Source organism: Nannobrachium achirus (genome assembly GCF_963921795.1).
Source record: "Nannobrachium achirus genome assembly, chromosome: 23".
Classification (NCBI taxonomy): Eukaryota; Metazoa; Chordata; class Actinopteri; order Myctophiformes; family Myctophidae; genus Nannobrachium; species Nannobrachium achirus.
In genome coordinates, this window is record NC_137830.1 from 37,750,867 (window position 1) to 37,770,484 (window position 19,618).

Consider the following 19,618-nt stretch of genomic DNA (forward strand, 5'->3'; position numbering starts at 1 on the left):
CTTCTGAATTCCTAAATTGTAGATATTCCCTCCAAAAGTCTGTAGTAGAGATAACAGCAAAAATATTTTCCTAATAACAGTTTCATTTTTGTGTTGCCCTCCTCACATTAATGGCACTGAGACTTTTCTGAAATGTGGGTCATGTGTTTAAATAAAATATCCTATTTGATATCCTGTCTTTTTTCCTAACCTCTCACCAGGAGACTAGTACAGTGCATCTCTTAGATAAACGCTCCTCTGTGATGTAGAGAGCTTGTTTGCTGAAGTGACGTCTTGTGTTGACTTGTAGGTTGGTGGCCAGGTTAATTGTGCATCAGTCTGCTGTGCATACAAGCAGTGCCTCTCTTATTCATCCCTGACTTGTTATTGACTTTTGTGAAGTTTGCCTTGTACAATTGGTTCATGTGGTTAAGGCAGTTGACTACCACTCCATGTTGGAATACGTTTGATTAAATGGCTAAGAGGGATAAAGCACATATTGAGAACTAGGTACAGTGATCAGCCACCTTGATCATTTCAATAGATTTTCTTAGTTTTTTCCAGTACTGGAATGATGATACAATTTTCTTATCTCAAAAGTCTGAGGAGAATCAGTGGTTGACACTAAGGTCTCAGAGGCACTTGCCCGTCGGGCAAGTATAGGTCATGTTCTAACTTCTACTTGCCCAAAGGTCATGCACACTTGCCCGAAAGGTAAATTGTCCATTATAAAATGATATTGTAGGTAAGATTTGAATTGCCTCTCAATTTAACACTTATTTCTTTACTTTCTGGGGCTGTGCGCTAAAAAATGTGATACCTTCAAATCCAAATGCCTACATAGCTATGATTGAATATGTATATGGTTTCACACTTGTTACATTCCACTGACCAGAAGACAGAGCACGCTGGCCACGTTCAGGTGTTTAGACAGATATCTGGTGTTGTGTTTATAGACGGTTGTGTCCCCTCTCAAATGAGCACTTGCCCGGTCGGGCAACCTGACAGCAAACTTCACCTGCCCGAAGGTTTTATTTACCTGCCAGGGGCAGGTGGGCAACCCTTAGTGTCAATGCCTGGAGAATCATTTCTTAAATATTTTGTCTCTCCAGAGGTGGATGTGATCTGTAACATCCAGGCGACGGCTCCGTGCCTCCACCCGTTCCACGTGAAGGAGGCTGTGGAGATGATCACGCTGCAGGGATGTGACTCCGTCTTCGCTGTGGTCAGACGACACCAATTCCGCTGGCAGGAGGTCAAGAAAGGATGTACGTACGCAGACTACTATTAATTCATTGACGTTTTAATTGGCAAGAACACAAGCATATCGTCGTTGTCGGGTGAAAACCTTGTATGGTCAAAACCGTTCGTTTTGCATTTATCATTTAAAAAAAGAACTAAACTAGTGAAAACAGCCGATGCATTGTGTGCTTGTAGATCGGCTGTTTTCAATACTTTTGTGTGACGGCCTTGTATGATGAAGCAGGGCTTTACTTTGCGAAAGATCGTACACATTTGAAACTTGGAGATACGAGGTTTCCGCCCGACAACGACGATATATTTGAATATATCTGTCAAAAGGATGAAACATACAAAAAGCTGGAGATAATTGAGCTTATTTCCATAATTGTGGTCCTTTTTGAGTGTAAGTTAGCAGTCAGCAGCCAGTTTAGTGTTAAGTTATGTAACAATGCATAATGCGTTGGGGAGAGAGACACAAAATAATCTGTCACATGAGGGTGGCGGTGTGTCCACCAAACAAAATAAAAAGTATCAAATGGTGGTTCGTGGACTGGTGCATATCAAACTGGGGGTCCTGGAAATGAACAATGTTTTTGGACGAGGTCAGTGTCATTATCTCATTAAGGCCAAAACTGAACTTGCGCATTCCTCTGGGAAACGCCAGTTGAGGGAATGAGTGCAGTTTCATTTGATTAGCAGAAATCTAGGTGATATAAGTTTGAATAGTAGATGAATACTATAGAAAGTGGGACATTGATTGTTCTAATCTAGATAGGTCAATGTCACAGTTTATATAGACTTAAGTCTTCAACCTGGGGATAAGTCAGGGTTGGGCTCTCCTGGGCCGTGGCACAGTGCAGTCAGTGTTTACCTACTAGTCTTTTTTTCAGCAGTGTGGGATCAGGTTAGTTTATTCTTCAATCTCATAGTGCTTAACAATGGTTAGAAAAATAATAATGAAAGGATATTCACAGCAATCGCTAGCGCAGGTGACTTCACTAGGATCTGATATAGTTAGTCACTGGTTGGTATGCAGAATGCATGGCTTTGGGCTGCATGCAGTGTTGTTCTTCAAAGTGTATAAACCTGTTCCCCTAGGGCAGGAAGGACAGTAATTAGAGGGCGGGTACAGCTGAAACACACTCATTGCAATGGAAAGCTGTCATTATGATGTGTTTCTTATAATTCAATTTCCCTGTCCATGTACCATAAATTCAGAAATAGATCTATTTATAGCAGTTTTGTTGTGTTAGTTAGTTTTTTGTCTTTTTTCTATCGATTACTCCCCCATTGAGACTTGAATTCATGGATATATTTGAGCGGTGCTAACCGCTCCTACATCTGGCTTTGTCTCTATGTCCTGCGAATGTTTGTACGTATGGCCAGGGTCACATTGGCCAAGCTTCACGGGGCGCTTAATGGAATTAACTAAATAGCACACCTTGCGTTACACTGAGTGTGATTTTTTTTTTCTTTTTTTTGCGCATTCCTAAGCCAATACTTTTTTGTGTCTCCATAGTAGGGAACAAAGCAGGCTCTTTGTGTCTCCATAGGGAACCACTGCTGGTCATCAAATTATTGGCGTAGGAATGCATGTAAACTATAAAAAAAAAAAAAAAACATCCATGAATTCAAGTCTCCATGGGGTGAGTAATCGATAGGAAAAAAAAGGTATTTCTTGGGTGAACTATCCCTTTAAGCTTCTTCCCGCTGTCCTTCCTATCTTTAGAGATGACCAAGCCATTGTATTTAAACTTTAAGCTTCCTCTCACTGTCCTTCCTAGCTGGAGAGACGACCAAGCCACTGAACATAAACCCTGCCAAAAGACCCCGGCGCCAAGACTGGGATGGTGAACTGTGTGAGAACGGATCTTTCTACTTTGCCACTAAAGAACTCGTACTGAACCAAGGAGCACTGCAGGTGATTCAAATGAATTGTCATTGAATTGTCATTGAATATCCAGCTGTGAAGATGGTTGAACTCCCACTGTCTTTTTTATTTTTTCTTTCTTTGTTCTTGTGTCAAATGCACAGCTCCACTTTGAACTGATGGGTTAGAGTTTTTCTTCACACCGACTGATGTAGATCCCGGAGTTTTGCTATTAGAAGTGTTGAATGGAGCAGTGAAGTTTGACGTCATTTACCCATCCTACCTGGTTCACGTTTTTTTCCCTTTTTCATATCACGTCAAATAAGAACTGTGTTCCAAACATAAACAAATGATCTTAGCGGTTTGACTCATATGGATATGAAGAATCAACTGATGGTGAGAAAACGCTAATGTTACTGTCGCCGAATTAGTTACATTTTCGCTAGAAACAGGCTTTATCAAATGTGAGTGACTGACTATCATAAACCATACAGAGCCACCTCCCCGACAATATCGCACAGACCGTTTGTTTATTTTTGGACCACAATGCTTATATGAGACGATTTTAAGATGACCCAATGTTATTCTCCATAGAGAAATTACTTCCATGAACTGGGGGATGAGCGAGTCATGTCATGACTTCACTGCTCTATTAGCAGATACATTTTGGTGTCACACATGATGTTTTTCAAACGGTGTTGTCTTCCCCTCTCCCCTGTTCATTACCGTGTCTGCAGGGTGGTAAGCTGGCCTACTATGAGATGCTGCCAGAGTACAGTGTGGACATCGATGTGGACATCGACTGGCCTGTAGCCGAACAGAGGGTCCTCAGGTGGGACAAACTAACCACACATACACATTAATGAGACACGCACGCAAACAGCAGACATATTTTTTACACTTTGTGTGAGTGGTTCTCATACATTTTCATGTCAGAGCCCCCCAAATTGATATGTATTTAGCCGTGGACCCCTATTTGCAAAGAATTTGTGTCATGGACATATGGGACCCCCATATGTTTTTTGTTGTTATGATTTTTCAAGATTAGTCCAAATGTTTAAAACTTTTTTTCTAAAATAGATGTACAAGCTCAGAACACTGAGCACATTGCATCGCTCTCTCGCATTTATGTACAGTGTTTCTACAATTCACAATATTCTCACAAGTTTTTAAAGGTAATTGCTCTGTTTGTATGTACAGATTCTCTACAATTCAGTTTGGGCTTTTAGCATACTTCAGAGCGACTTACAGTAATCTCTCTCTCTCCCCCTCCAGGTACGGTTACTTTGGGCGAGACAAGCCCGAGGTGGTGCGTCTGTTGCTGTGTAAGGTGTCTGGATGTCTGACAGACGGCCAGATGATTGTGTCTGCGTCTGGAGAGGAGATGGTCTCCATCAACACCAGAGACACCATGGGCTTACGCATGCTGAACAGAGAAGGAGTGGAGGTATAATGATTCATATAATAATAATACAGGAGTTTTGTGTTGACATTTTTAACCGTGGCCCTAAATCTGAAAGAAGCAGATCTATAAGCTCACAACGCGTTGCGGTTCGACACGTTTGTGACATTTTCACTTTCCCATTGGTGTGCCTTAATTGGGTAAAAAACATTCAAAATAGAGAGAAAGCACGCTGAATATAATTCCATCTTGGAGCCCTTTTTCATTGACTTATTTATGGTTTTACGCTTTACCCCCCACCAGGTGGTGCTGTTGACCTCCAGCGAGGACCCCATGAGCAAGGCACTGTGTGACATAGTGGTCAAGAGAACGGGCTGCCAGGTCAGGCAGACTGGAGTGGAGCTGCTGGCGGACATGAAACACATGCTGGAGGAGAGAGGCTTGGACTGGAAGGAAGTGGCTTATATGGGTAAAACCAGTTATTAAATAAAGGTTTCTATGAATAAGAGCACTTTATCAGCTAGCTAGTTCATCCTGCAGGCTACCTACATAGAGCCAGGCTGATGTCAGATCTTGACAACCGATTATTACCAAAATGTTCTACTGAAGAGTTGATTAAAGTTTCTGTTTGACAACATTAATATTCTTCTTTTCAAATCTTTTTATTGAATTTCCCAATGTCACAGTTCTCAGGGGAAGGTCTACATAATGACATCCCACATCCTATTTCTATCAGATTAAAATGACAGTTAACACAAATATAGCATGAGATCTGAGGACTATCATTGCATATAAAGAGTACAAAGAAAAGTAGAAAAAAAAGCCCCACCCAGACAAGAGATTTTTTTTTCTTTTTTTCCAATTTAGTAATTAGGCCAATTCACAATTCAAGAACATTAATATTCTAAACATACACAAATTATAACTGTATTTTATTTTACTACTTACATAAAACAAATTCGCTCTGACTGTAGATCTGCTATTTTAGAATTTTTTTAAGAATTCTCGCCTTAACGACACGCCCAAAATAGGGATGCTAGCTTGAGTGGTTAAAAAAATCAGGGCGCATAATTATATCGATGACATTGAAAAAGTTAAATAATGTCAGCATCGTCGTTGTCGGGTGGAAACCTCGTATCTCCAAGTTTAAAATGTGTACGTTCTTTCGCAAAGTAAAGCCCTGCTTCATCATACAAGGCCGTCGCACAAAAGTAGTGAAAACAGCAGATCTACAAGCACACAACAACTCGCAGTGCGAGGCGTTGTGTGCTTGTATCGGCTGTATTCACTAGTTTAAATCATTTTGGGGTGTCATCAATATGTGTGTGTCTGTGTACCTGCCTCATTATGACACTGTACCTTAATAAAAAAGATTTGAAAAGAGAAAATGATAAATGCAAAACGAACGGTTTTGGACATACAAGGTTTTCACCCGACAACGACGATATATTGGTGTGGCTCTAACCTCCCTCCTCCACCTCCCAGGCAACGATGAACCGGACGTCGAGTGTCTGATCCTGGCCGGTTTGAGCGCGGTACCGCGGGACGCACCGGTGCTGGCGGTCAACGCCGCAAAGTACAGCTGCCACGCCGCCGGGGGCGTGGGGGCCGTCCGGGAGTTCGCCGAACACATCCTACTTCTCAAGAAGAAGGCCAAGTCTCAGATGGAACAGGACCGCATCAACCGATTTTAAACACCGGACCGTAAAGAACCAATCCTGACCGATCTGAGTCTCAATCAACAACACCACAATGCAGGAAACTTTAATATTATCGATCCTCACTAATGCTTTGGTTCTAAAACATTTTCATGTCAAGCTTCCCAAAAAACTATATGTATTTCTATTTGGCCACGGACGCCCATTTGAAAATAATTTGTGCCAGGGGCCTTCATAAGTAAAGATTTGAGCAAACTATTTCAAAATTATTCATTAATTTCCCAAATTGGTTAAAATGGTTTCTTTTTGCTGGGGACCCCAAGGCTTCTCAAAGACCCCTGGGGGTCCCTGTACCCGACTTTGAGAACCAATGCGCTAGACTATAGAGGACAGTAGCAGTTTTGTCTACTGTCTCTCAAAGACAAGGTGCAGGTAGCTTGAAAATGTGCAGATGGCACGGCTTTCAAGCTAGATTGTAAATTGTAGATGTAATAGTAATAATAATAAAATGTACACTTTATATAGCGCTTAAATTACTAAGTACTCAAAGTCGCTTTACAAAACAAACAAAATAAAAACAGCTTTATCAGGTAAACTAGTTAAAGGGTTAAACTAGGTAGACAAGGGTATTGGGTAGGGAATGGTGGGAAAGGTGGGTTTTGAGTTTTTTGAACTTCTGGGAGTCAAATCCAGTGTGTTTCAGCATTTCAACAGATATTATTATTTATTAACATTCTGGTCTGTAGTGCATTGTCTGTGTTGCTTCCAAAGATTCAGAAAGTAGGCCTGTTCAATGTAGTCTTATTTTATTCAGTGTTGGTAGAGATTCTTTTTTTTTTTTTTTATCTCTGTAGTTCTTTACACTGACTTCTGTGGTTTACTTTTAATTGTTAATGTCATCAAAATATGCCCCATGTTGCTCTTGGGAGATTCATGGTTGACTGTGATGGACATTGAGTGCAATATTGTAATGTTTCAAGATATAATCCATGGAATGCAATGGTGTTTTCAATGAGGAAGAAATTGTGTTTAAATTTAGTCTACAGATTCAAGGCTCTGAGTGATTCTTTTGTGAGCATTCAGATACATTTTGAAGACATCCAGCGAGATCATGTTTCCTAGGATGGTGCGGGATAGCTACAATATATTTAAATTCCAGTGGAGGGCAGTATTGCTATTGTATGAGTTCAGAAAATTAAGACACAATAATGTACTGTCAACAATTTAAGTAATATTCTGACTTTTCTAGTGTTCGGCTGGTAGAAATCAATGAACAACAAACATTCAGGGCTGACCTGACCTAGAGAAAGACAGAACTATACAGAACATTAATGGAAAAGCTACAGTATGTATACTGTAGATCAGGGGTCTTCAACAGGGGGGCTGGGACCCCTAGGGGGTCCTCAGAGTTACTACAGGGGGTCCTCCAAATCTTCCAATCCTTTTCATATTAACAACTTGAACCCTAGTGTCCATATAATAGCCAATCTACAAGCGTGAGGGGGAAAAGAGCAGACTAAGTACAGCGTAAAAGGTCAAGTTTATTAGGTAATGACGGCTCAAGTGGTTAAATATCTGAAAACACAAATTGACATGAATCCAAAATACAGTGATGATCGTGCTGATAAAAAATGAATCTATATGGAATTTGAAGACCCCTGCTGTAGATAGACACTTTCAGGCACAAAAACACAGACACACTAAAGTTGTACCCTCAGCTAATTTTTAGCATTGTTGTACTGCAGTTGGTCACCAGCGTTTTCGCCTATGTTTTTTTCGCCTACATGGATATGGTCTTTTCGCGTGGCACTTTCGCCTCCACGGCAGGTTAGGTGAAAACACTCCTCCACGGCGAAAGTGCCACGCGAAAAGACCATATCCATGTAGGCGAAAAAAACATAGGCGAAAACGCTGGTGACCGTTCAAAGTGCCGACGCAAAGAGCAGTCTGCTCTCCAGCGCCAACTAGAGTCTGAAAATGTCTGAGTGTCACTTTTTGAGCGATTGGCTGCACTGGAAAGCCAACAGAAATAGATTTGTTTAGCGGAGAGTGTGGTGTGATAGAGGTCTCCCCGAACGCGTGCGTGTGTTCAAAGTGCCGACGCAAAGAGCCGCCTCCTGTCCAGCGCCCCACTAGAGTCCAAAAATTTAGTTTTTTTGTGAGTGTGGTCGCACAAAGCCAACAGCACTTTATTTTACACCTCTCTCGCTTAGTGGAGTGTGGTGTGATAGAGGAGGTCTCCCCGAACACGTGCGTGCGTGTTCAAAGTGCTTGTTCCATCTTTTACTTAGTACATTTTACCTTTCACTCTGTACTTGGTCTCCTTTTTCACTTCTACACCAAACCTATTTGCCAAAAATAGCCAATCTACAAGCTTGTAGATCTGCTATTTTTGGCTAAAGTTCTCCTCAGAAAAGGGATGAGAGGGTTGTTCATTTATTCTAAAAGAATGGTCCTATCACATATAGAGTTGGTGTTGATAGGTATTTTGTTATGGTTCATATCCTCTTTTTATCAATACATGACCACCTGACCCACAGTGACACTAATCCGAGTAGAGCTTTGTGTATGTCGCCACCTAGTGGCAGCAACATTACTGATGTGTTTACACACATCAGTACAGCCCAGCGTCAGTGACAGTCAACGCAAGCAGCAGCCCAGCGTCGGGGACACAGTCAACCCAGACATGTCAAGTTGGATTGATGATGTTAGACAGTGGCCTTCAGTTACAGATGAAGGTAGCTTATCGGTGATTTTAGTTATTGGTTATGGAAATAGCATGCTCTATTTCCATAACCAAACACTAAAAAACTGTGGGAAAACATGGAAAAACGGGCACGCTAGTTACGTTATCTAATTGTAACGATACACTGTATGCATTGTTTCATAGGCATTCAAGAGTATTTCCTTCATCGTCTGGCATCTGATGATCAACGAAATGCCAACTACAGGTCACTCATTGAGGGTCAGAATTATCTGAGCTCTGGATGGATTGGTCAAATACTGCACAATCTACCTGATGATGAACACATAACTCTAAGAGCACCTGTTCGATTCTCACAGACAATAAGCCCTTTTGCAAATCCCGCCCCATTCTGCCCTGTTACTATGATAGGACATTTGACCCTGGGCAGATTGTTTTTATAGTGGCAGTGAATGGGATTTTTTTTTTCCTTCATAGCCTCATTACAGCTATATAAAGTACCAAAGGAAAAACATCTAGGTGATATTAATAAAAAGGGAAGACAAAGGTACAGTAGTTACATTGCAAAACAGGGGGTTTACCCGAAAATATATGTTTTAATTTGTTTAATCCCAGTGGGACAGAATCCTCTTTGCAGATTCTTTTATAGTGGTAGTGGATGGGATTTTTTTTCCCTTCATAGCCTCATTACAGCTATATAAAGTACCACAAAAAACACATCTACGTGATATTAATAAAAAGGGAAGAAAAAGGTACAGTAATCACATAGCAAAACAGTAGTTTTCCCCCCGAAAATAAATGTTTTAATTAGTTTAATCCTCTGGATCAGAAAGAGAATAGACCGCGCATTGCATCCTGGGTAGGAAGAGGACAGAACTATAATCCTAACCTCACATAATAGGCTGGCTTTTCGTAATTCTGCCCATTTAAAATATATGTACCCAATCGTGACTCTTAGACCATTGATATGGTCCATGTGAACTAGTTTGTTGAAGCTTATTCATTATGATGAGCGAGATCACGGCCGAGATCGCGGCCGTACCGGGCGATCGCCGTGTCGCGCACTGCGGACAGTTTTGAAAGCCACATTTAACATTCTCCACTGCACAAACTCCACCCCCGATAGCAAAAAGTGAATGTTTTTTTCTGGTTGGCCAGTCAGGGAGTCTCAGGGACCAATCAGAAGGCTGACAAACGGTCTATTAACAGCCAACATAATGTTGAATTGACTCTGCAAAGACTGGATGGGAGAGTTGTAAATGTGTACTGTGATTGTATGGCTAACAAAGGGAAGTGTTGCAGTCACACAGCAGGTGTACTGTACAAGATTAAATATGCAGTGACCCAAGGCCTGACAGGAGTATCCTGCACTGACAAGCTGTGTGCTTGGAATCAATCCACTTGAAAAAATGTGATACCGGACACAATTGAAAACATTCAAGGGCCAGAGCATGCACCCAAGAAAAGTATGAAAGTTACATCCTTGGCATTTGAGAGTGATGCAGATGTCATTCAACACTTCTCATCCCCTGAGTTGGCTGGCTTAGCAATGATACCTGGCAGCATTTTACATCACATATTGACAGCACAGCCACAGAGGAAAACAACTGACCCACAAACTGAACTACCCAAAGAGCATTCCCAATGTGCTGAGCGTAATTATGCACACTCTGCAATGTAGTGTTTGAAACATATGTGAAATGTGGGGAAGATCAGAGAGAGAAAATTGAATTAAAATCAAGGGGCCAAGATGGACAATTTTGGCTAGACCAGAGAAAGGTTAGGATAACCAGTAGTGAAGCATCCGATGTGCCTAAAAAAACAGACCCAAGTAAGTGGGTGGAAAGAAAACTAAATGCTGTATTTGGAGGCTGTGCAGCTACCAGGTATGGTCAATCAGCGGAGCCTTTGGCTAGAAAATGGTTTGAAGAGACCACAGGGCAGACAGTGGAGACCACAGGTCTCATTGTACATGAGAATGAAAACTGGCTTGGTGCAAGCCTTGATGGAATTATTGATGCCAATACCATCCTTGAGATTAAGTGTCCTACAGCAAAGAAGCTTGAAGCACATGATGGCAGTCTGCAGAAAATGATTGAATCAAACACATATGATGTGAAGTATGTTAATGGAAAGTACATCCTTAAAGAAACTGCATCTGGATTAGGCTACTATTATCAAGTCCAAGTTGCAATGCATTGTGCAAACAAAACAATTTGTAAATTCCTGGTATGGACCCCAAATGAACAGGTTATCGCAGATGTGCCATACAATCAGAAGTGGACTGAAGAACACATCTGCCATCTGAAGGTGGTTTACTTTGAGCACCTGCTACCAGCAATTGCAACCAGAATATCACATGGAGTAATGACAGTGTGTGGACCCAAGTGAAGTACCAGTCTGGACTTTAATGAAGGTGAACTGAAAATAATTCAGGTTATGGGTTATCTTTCATGTCATGCTGTTCACTGTTGAAACATACATATGACATGTGAAAACAATGTTATTTTTAATTTCATGCTGTTCACAGTTCAAGCATACACAATACGTGTTAAATAAAATTGCATACAAAATTTAATTATTTTCCTTGTATGGTGATCAACTATATCATTTGAGAATAATGTACCACTAAACCTAGTTCCACTCAATCTCCTCTGCCATATCCCACGAATATGCATCAGCTTCTTGATCATCAATATCCTCACCTCCATCCACTTCTCCCTCAGTTTCCTCCCGTATTAACTGAGGTTGCAAGTTACAAAGACCTGCACAAATAGCTACTATGTCATCAACATGTTGTACCCTACCAGGGATTACATTACTCAAAATTTTAAAAACCTTTAACCTCCTAATAGCTCTCTCCACATGAATTCTGACATTTGCTAAGCGACGCGTTTGTGTAACTTCATGCTCAGGTAGTTCTTTACAGCCACGTTTAAAGGCAGGCATGGCCAAAGTCACTCCTGGAGGCAAAACATCTGTAATAGTGAACCCACGGTCCGCTAAAACTTGATCACCAGGGAGCAGGTTGCCGATAAGACCACTGTTCTTTGTGATAAAAGTATCACTGGCCCTCCCACCAAACAATTTAGATACAAACATCACAAAACCATTGGGAGCAATGCAATAAAGGGCTTTGTATGTGTTGTGAGATTTGTAATTGCTATATGTTTGTGATCGCTTCATGAAGTTCTTTGGCCTCTGCACAAATATTTCAGTACAGTCTATGATGCAGGTTGCTTTGGGATAATTCATACTGAAACTCTGAGGCCTTATTCTTTTCAGAGTATCTCTAGGCAACCAAGCAATTATCTTTTCATTCATAAACCTTGCTAGTATTGATCTCCAGACAGCAAATATATCACAGGCTGTGGTCCTACTTATTCCAAACCTTTTTCCCAAGTCTGTGAACATCAAACTAAGACGGAGCCTCATTAGAACTAATAACAGTTGGTCATGCACTGCCAACTTGAAGGTCTTTGAGTGTGGGAGAAAAGCTGTGACAGCATACAAAAGCTGCCAAAAACTGGCAATACCTATGCCTGTGAAAAACCTACAGTCATTGTCATCTAAATCATAGGCTGAGACTGATGGTGAAGGATCTGTTTGTGTTGCGCTGTCCTTTGTTGACTTTGTGGAATAGTAGTTGTGGTCTGTGAGATCTGGCCACTGGATGCCGACATCACACTTCTGCGGATGAATATTCTCCAGGTTATTGAGATCCTCTTCTGCATGAGTAGGTTCAGCAGCACATCTGTTAACCTTCGAGGCGTTGACTGTAAGGGGTGCGAGACATCTTCTTTTGGGCGGGGCACGGACAGATGTCACAATCCCCTGTGTAAAGAGACATAAGAAGAAAGAAATATGGCATTAATTTTCAAACTGCATTTCTTGCTAGGCTGGCAGGAATTGTCTGGGATTGCCAGACAATTCCCTGCAAGATCCCTGCCCCATCCCATAATGTTCCTTGTGCCCCACTGCACCAGATAGGAATATGCCAGGAAAAGGAATAAAACTTACAATATGATGATGTTTATATCCCATGTGCAATACTGGGTAGGGATGCTCTTTGGTTGGTCTGCCATCAATGAAATGTATTCCACACACCTTGAAGAGGAAATAATAATACAATAGTACATACGTTACCCAACAATACACCACTATCCATGATTAGGCTACATTACATTATGCGTGCTACTGTGTTTCATGTTGACTCGACATTGCTTTGCAATAACGTTAGCAAAAGGTTAGCTGACGTTAGCAGCAAGCTGGGTAGCCTAGCTAGCTGGCTAATGGCGTTAGCCTCCACGTTAGGTGCCCACACTGAGAAATACAATTCGCAGCGTTAGGCAATTATGAGATTCAATGTTGCACAACAAATAAACATCTGCACATGCTGGATCGTCTCAGTTATTGTTCATTTTATTAAATATTAAGCACAAGAGCAGTAGCCTACCTGCGTTTACAGCTACTGCTGGTGGCTACTGCTGGTGTGCTTGATAATTAATAAAGAACAATCAATGAGACTATCCACCGAGTGTGGATGTTTATTTGTTATGTATCTTACATTATATCTGCACCTTACTACGAGTCGACCTTCCTGTCCTTGCCGGGGCTTTTGTTCCAGCAGGACTACGAGATAACGAGATTCAATTTTGTTAAACAAAACTCACCCTGCTGTGTTGATTTGGAACAAAGTCCTTTCTGTTGATATTTTTCACCCACGTTTTCTTAACTTCTTGGTCCTCTGCGCGTCCAGGAAATCGATGCAAACTGTATGGCAAAAGACAGGGGCAATCTTCGTGCAGTGAAGGCTTGTGTATTTCACAAACTTTCTTCTTCCATTGTAGGATTTTCACGCTATTGTTGGCACAGTTTATGACGGAACATGTATATCCACTCGACATCATGAAAAAAAAATATTTGCAGAAAAAGAAAACAGAAAGGTTGAATTCCGTGGGCGAATTTCGTTAACAGTGCAAAGCTGCTGCTGCAGTCTGCTCCTGCTCTGTTGTTGTCTGCAGCAGAGTCCCACAGCATCAATGGCGGACGGGGTACTTCCGGTCTGTTTGCTCGGACAGCGGTGACGCAATTGTAGTCCTTAGCGGCCATTTCTTGGGTCAAAACACAGGTGTTTCAATTTAGCGAGGCAGATAAAGTGCATATTACAGGTGAATCGTTCACTTGCGGATACAAGCACCAAAATTGGCACACATACTCCTTAGGCATTGCTCTTTTCAGAAAACCATCTGGCCAAAAAAAAAATCAAGATGGCGGCCAATTTTCATGATGGCCGCCATTGAATATACAGTAATCTTGCATTCCGCAATAAAATCCCATAGACTTGTCCTATTTGAATGATCTTGGTGTCAAATCATACATTTATCACTATGTAGAATCCAAATTTGGACCCATGGACTTACTCAATGGCTTCCTTGTACCATATATCAGTCCCGGAATCCTAATATTCTGCTAAATTAGAGGTTTGTGTTATGTCTGACTCGGGTAAAATGGGTGGTAGTGTATATCTTAGTATTGTTAGAGGTTTATAGTGTGTATGTGTGTGTGTGTGTGTGTGTGTGGGGGGGGGGGGGGGGGGGGGGGGTAATGTAGTAATGTAGTAACTCAACAGAGCGGATTTCAATGCACAGCAGCTGACGCGGCTAAAATGCATGGTAGATAATAGCGCCGTGGGATCACTCTTTGTCTAGTCTCTATTCTTCGACCTTTTCGACTTGGGTAACCCTGCCAGGAGTACAAGACTCCTGCCGACATAGCTCTGGGGGTCATGGAGACACGCAAACTGCCTCACCGCGATAAGGTGATGATCCCGTCGAGGCAGGAGGTAGTTTTTTTTTGTCTTTTCTTTTTTTTTTTTTTTTTTCTATCTAGGGCCTAGGCAGTATAGTACAATAGTATAGTAGGCCTAGACTACAACGCTTCTAAACCTCGCACCTGCAGCTGCACAGTGCCGTGCAGGTCAGACCAAAGCGGTAGCATTTGCATCGACTGCAGCATTCCAACTTGCATCCACACTTGGTCAGCTGCTGGCAACTCTCTGCAATGGGTGGGAGCTCAGTCCAATCAATCTGCCACAGATCTCCTTTCTTGGTCCAGCCCCAGTTGTCAGGAGTCTGCATTTCTGGTTGACATACTGTTGACTGACTCCAGATGCAGGCCGCTTGATAGGAAGCGCGCTTCACATGTTGCTTCAGTGCTGCTTGCGTTGGAGGAATGGCTTCGTATGGCCTCTGCTTCCGAGCAAACAAGTCCAACCTCGCATCATTGACACCTTCAGCTGTGCTGGATCGGTCGTACATCATGACCACAAACTTCTCCAAGGTTTTCAGGTCTTCATCATCCACTACAGGTGGGTAATGGCTAGAGATGTTACCGATCAATCTGCAATGGATCGGATCGGGCCGATCAAAGCGTGATCGGCGATAATCGGTGGTTTAGATCAAAAGGTAAATTCACCGATCCGATCCGATCGGTGCATCCGATCAACCAGCCGTTCAGTATGCCCACTTGAGGCCATTTTGGGGTATTGATTTCCACAGTGCTGAAGGAATAATTAGTTACTGCTATGATAATAAAACCTACGGTCGCTTATCTCCCGATTAGGGAGTCTTACTGGTAAATACATAGTAATGCTGGTAAATAACTATAAGGCAAATATTATATAAATGAATTCATGAGTGAATTAATTAATTAAAGTTAAAACATTAACATTTAGAAAATATAAATAATATATAAATAATAAATTGATCGGATCGGTGATTGATCGGTATCGGGTGATCAAACTTTTGTGATCGGTGCTCGGTGATTGGTTCCAACAAACCTGATCGGACCATCCCTAGTAATGGCTGAGTTTGCTGAAGACACCGGAAGCCTCATCACAAACATTCCAGGTTTGCCACGCAGACTTCTTCCCCTTTCCGCGGAATGCTGAAACAACATCGCAGCCAGTGAAGGCATGGAAGAAGAGCATCCCTTTGCTCTTTTCTGCAAGAGTGCAACACAGGTCATGAACAGGAATCCACTTTAAGTTCTGTCTTTGGCCAAAGGCAACCCACAACTGCTGCAGACCGAGCTCCTGAAGTGCCTGCAGAACACTGACTGCGATGACAACAACATCTGTGTCGTTGGCTTTGACCATGATGACCTTGCTGCCTGCTTCTGTGGCATGCCTGGCATGCACAAAGATCCGTGTGTCCGCTTCTTCGTGACTGCATGGTGCCACCCCAGCCAGATTGATAGTGCTGTTGCTGAGAGCATCTTCTTCCTTGGCCACACATGCTATCTTATCAGCCAGAAAGTTGAATAGCTCAGCTTTGTTGTCATTTTCTCTCATAAAGTTTTACACACAGATTTGTGTGCATGTCAGGCATGCCACAGAAGCAGGCAGCAAGGTCATCATGGTCAAAGCCAACGACACAGATGTTGTTGTCATCGCAGTCAGTGTTCTGCATGCACTTCAGGAGCTCGGTCTGCAGCAGTTGTGGGTTGCCTTTGGCCAAAGACAGAACTTAAAGTGGATTCCTGTTCATGACCTGTGTTGCACTCTTGCAGAAAAGAGCAAAGGGATGCTCTTCTTCCATGCCTTCACTGGCTGCGATGCTGTTTCAGTATTCCGCGGAAAGGGGAAGAAGTCTGCGTGGCAAACCTGGAATGTTTGTGATGAGGCTTCCGGTGTCTTCAGCAAACTCAGCCACTGTAGTGGATGATGAAGACCTGAAAACCTTGGAGAGGTTTGTGGTCATGATGTACGACCGATCCAGCACAGCTGAAGGTGTCAATGATGCAAGGTTGGACTTATTTGCTCGGAAGCAGAGGCCATACGAAGCCATTCCTCCAACGCAAGCAGCACTGAAGCGACATGTGAAGCGCGCTTCCTATCAAGCGGCCTGCATCTGGAGTCAGTCAACAGTATGTCAACCAGAAATGCAGACTCCTGACAACTGGGGCTGGACCAAGAAAGGAGATCTGTGGCAGATTGATTAGACTGAGCTCCCACCCATTGCAGAGAGTTGCCAGCAGCTGACCAAGTGTGGATGCAAGTTGGAATGCTGCAGTCGATGCAAATGCTACCGCTTTGGTCCCCAGATATAGCTCCCCAGAGCTATGTCGGCAGGAGTCTTGTACTCCTGGCAGGGTTACCCAAGTCGAAAAGGTCGAAGAATAGAGACTAGACAAAGAGTGATCCCACGGCGCTATTATATCTACCATGCATTTTAGCCGCATCAGCCGCTGTGCATTGAAATCCGCTCTGTTGAGTTACTACATTACTACATTACCACCCCCCCCCCCCCCACACACACACACACACACACACACATACACATACACACTATAAACCTCTAACAATACTAAGATATACACTACCACCCATTTTACCCGAGTCAGACATAACACAAACCTCTAATTTAGCAGAATATTAGGATTCCGGGACTGATATATGGTACAAGGAAGCCAGTGAGTAAGTCCATGGGTCCAAATTTGGATTCTACATAGTGATAAATGTATGATTTGACACCAAGATCATTCAAATAGGACAGGTCTATGGTATTTTATTGCGGAATGCAAGATTACTGTATATTCAATGGTGGCCATCTTGAAAAATAGCCGCCATCTTGAAATTTTATTTGGCCAGATGGTTTTATGAAAAGAGCAATCCCTAAGGAGTATGTGTGCCAATTTTGGTGCTTGTATCCGCAAGTGAACGATTATTTCTGTTATCTGCCGGCTAATTGTTTGATTGCATAGAACTAATGCTATAGTCTAATCAGAACAGCTGTGTAAGGCTGTGTTGACCCAAGAAATGGCCGCTCTTAGAACTACATTTGGCACACCCTATAATGTCATGTACAGTACCCACAAGGTCTCCGTTTGCCTCTGGCGTGTAGAACTGAGGCCTTATCAACTGCCTGGAGCCTGTACTTAAACAATGAGAATTGTTTTTGTTTATAAGGCTCAGCCTGGGACATCTGGTGTCATCCAGACAGTGCAGACACCAGCAAGGACATCTCTCCCCCCAGTGGCAACAGTCCGCCATTCCGAAACACCGCTATTCCGAAGCAGGGTTAGGGTTAGGGTTAGGGGTAAGGGTTAGGGTTAGGGTTAGGGTTAGGGTTAGAAGTCAACGTTCGGAATAGCGGTGTTTCGGAATGGCGGGGTGTAACCCCCCCCCAGTAACCTACTGTAAATGGACTCTGGTGCGGGTTTCCGAACGCACCCTAAGATAAACGGCGCCACCCAGCGGTGGTAATCATAAACAACCGCCTGGCTGAAATAACGTCATCAGCAAGAGACGAGTAGCCGGTGGTGTTCTAAAGATGGGATTTATGGTTCTTTGAAGTGAGCCGGATCTCTGAGGTCCGTTCCTTTCAGAGCCGTTCAAAAGACTCATTTTAGTGTTTGTCACTTTGTAGATTTTGATTATAATTACAAATCACTTCAACCCTATATACATTTCGTCCATTTATTCATTTCGGCCATTTGAAAATAGCCGATCTACAAGCTCACAATGCGTCGCAATGCAGATCTGCTATTTTCAAATGTTACAAATATTTTTTTCCACATTTTATTTTTATTCATTACTTTCTACCATTGGTACTGTGTATTTTAACACCAATACTTTTGTACTTTTACTCAAGTACATTTCAATTCCAAACTTCTACTGTGTGAATGTTTGTGCTTTTTTCCACAACTGTTTATTTAGAAAGGAACGGCTCCCTACTGCAAACCGGATCACATCGTTCATTTCAAAGAGCCGTTCAAAAGACTCGATTCGTTCACGAACGTCCCATCTCTATGGCGTTCACGTCACGTGCACGTCCTTCAAAACATACACAACTCACGTCATTCAGACCAGACGCACTTATATATGTGTCCAGAAGTGAGGCTTTTTTTGGGAGGTTTTTCCCGGATAATATTAATATAGTAACACAAAACTGACCTGAACAACCAGTGAGTGGAGGCAGATAGCGATGTCCGCTCCCAACTCATCCAGAGGAGAGCGTGCTGGGCGGCCAGGGACGAGCTGTGGAGGTGCCTGGACGACAACCAAGAGCAGCAGGCCGCCTGTGACAAGTTCCACAAGGACTTCGAGGCCAACTGTCCCATGCAGTGGGTAAGTTAACGTTTGTGTTTGGACCCAGTGTGGCTGTGTCACATTAACCATTCTGTCTCGCGGAGGAGGACCCCATTCGCGGTACCCTTGCTGCAGGGAGTACAGCGTCGGTGATACTATGACGTTAACATGACGTTTGCACAGCTGTTAGGACAGGACAGGGCTAACTAGGTGAGGTGACTGCAGTCAGTCAGTCAGTCACCTTAAATCCCCTTTTCGACTGCAGCTTTAGCACCACACCACACCCACCACATAAAAACATCTACATTTTCCATTACACAAAAGTACCCCTGTCGGTAAGAAACATATTGACCCTTTTAACTGTGATTATAATACAATATAAATTTGTATTACAACTATCCTAAATTATAATACAGCATAATGGATTATAACTGTGATTATAACACACTATAAAGTATTAATGTATTACCGGTACTATGATAATTATAATACACTATAATAGATTAGAATAGTGGTTATTATAACACAATAGAATCTATTAACATACTACAACTATATCCTGGTGGTCTAAATGAAAAGTCAGTGAGTGATCAGTCATTATGAAGTGTTTGTCCCTGTTTGGCCTAGCTTAGACCTACTCTAGATTGGATACTTTTTTAGTACCACGTTT

The 19,618-nt window shown here is 42.4% G+C and overlaps 2 protein-coding genes and 1 long non-coding RNA gene across 3 annotated transcripts in view; 2 read left to right on the plus strand and 1 right to left on the minus strand.

Moving 5' to 3' along the window:
* LOC308308692 (N-acylneuraminate cytidylyltransferase-like) overlaps positions 1-7,189 on the plus strand; it is a 24,359-nt gene extending 17,170 nt beyond the window's left edge. The window contains exons 3-8 of the mRNA XM_080754137.1: positions 1,092-1,247; positions 3,006-3,142; positions 3,829-3,923; positions 4,367-4,538; positions 4,797-4,962; positions 5,979-7,189. Of these exons, the coding sequence (XP_080610263.1) occupies positions 1,092-1,247; positions 3,006-3,142; positions 3,829-3,923; positions 4,367-4,538; positions 4,797-4,962; positions 5,979-6,187 (935 nt within the window). The 3' untranslated portion in view covers positions 6,188-7,189. The remainder of the gene's footprint in view (positions 1-1,091; positions 1,248-3,005; positions 3,143-3,828; positions 3,924-4,366; positions 4,539-4,796; positions 4,963-5,978) is intronic.
* A 5,327-nt stretch (positions 7,190-12,516) lies between these two features.
* LOC308309120 lies at positions 12,517-13,727 on the minus strand. Its single transcript, XR_013963313.1, has 3 exons — positions 13,529-13,727; positions 12,876-12,962; positions 12,517-12,689 (listed from the first exon to the last, which is right to left on the minus strand). It is a non-coding gene; the product is annotated as an uncharacterized lncRNA (long non-coding RNA).
* Positions 13,728-18,725: 4,998 nt separating this feature from the next.
* The window catches only part of LOC308308680 (cytochrome c oxidase assembly factor 6 homolog), a 3,460-nt gene continuing 2,567 nt past the window's right edge, over positions 18,726-19,618 (plus strand). Inside the window, 2 exon segments of the mRNA XM_080754126.1 lie at positions 18,726-18,862; positions 18,868-18,987. Of these exon segments, the coding sequence (XP_080610252.1) occupies positions 18,845-18,862; positions 18,868-18,987 (138 nt within the window). The 5' untranslated portion in view covers positions 18,726-18,844.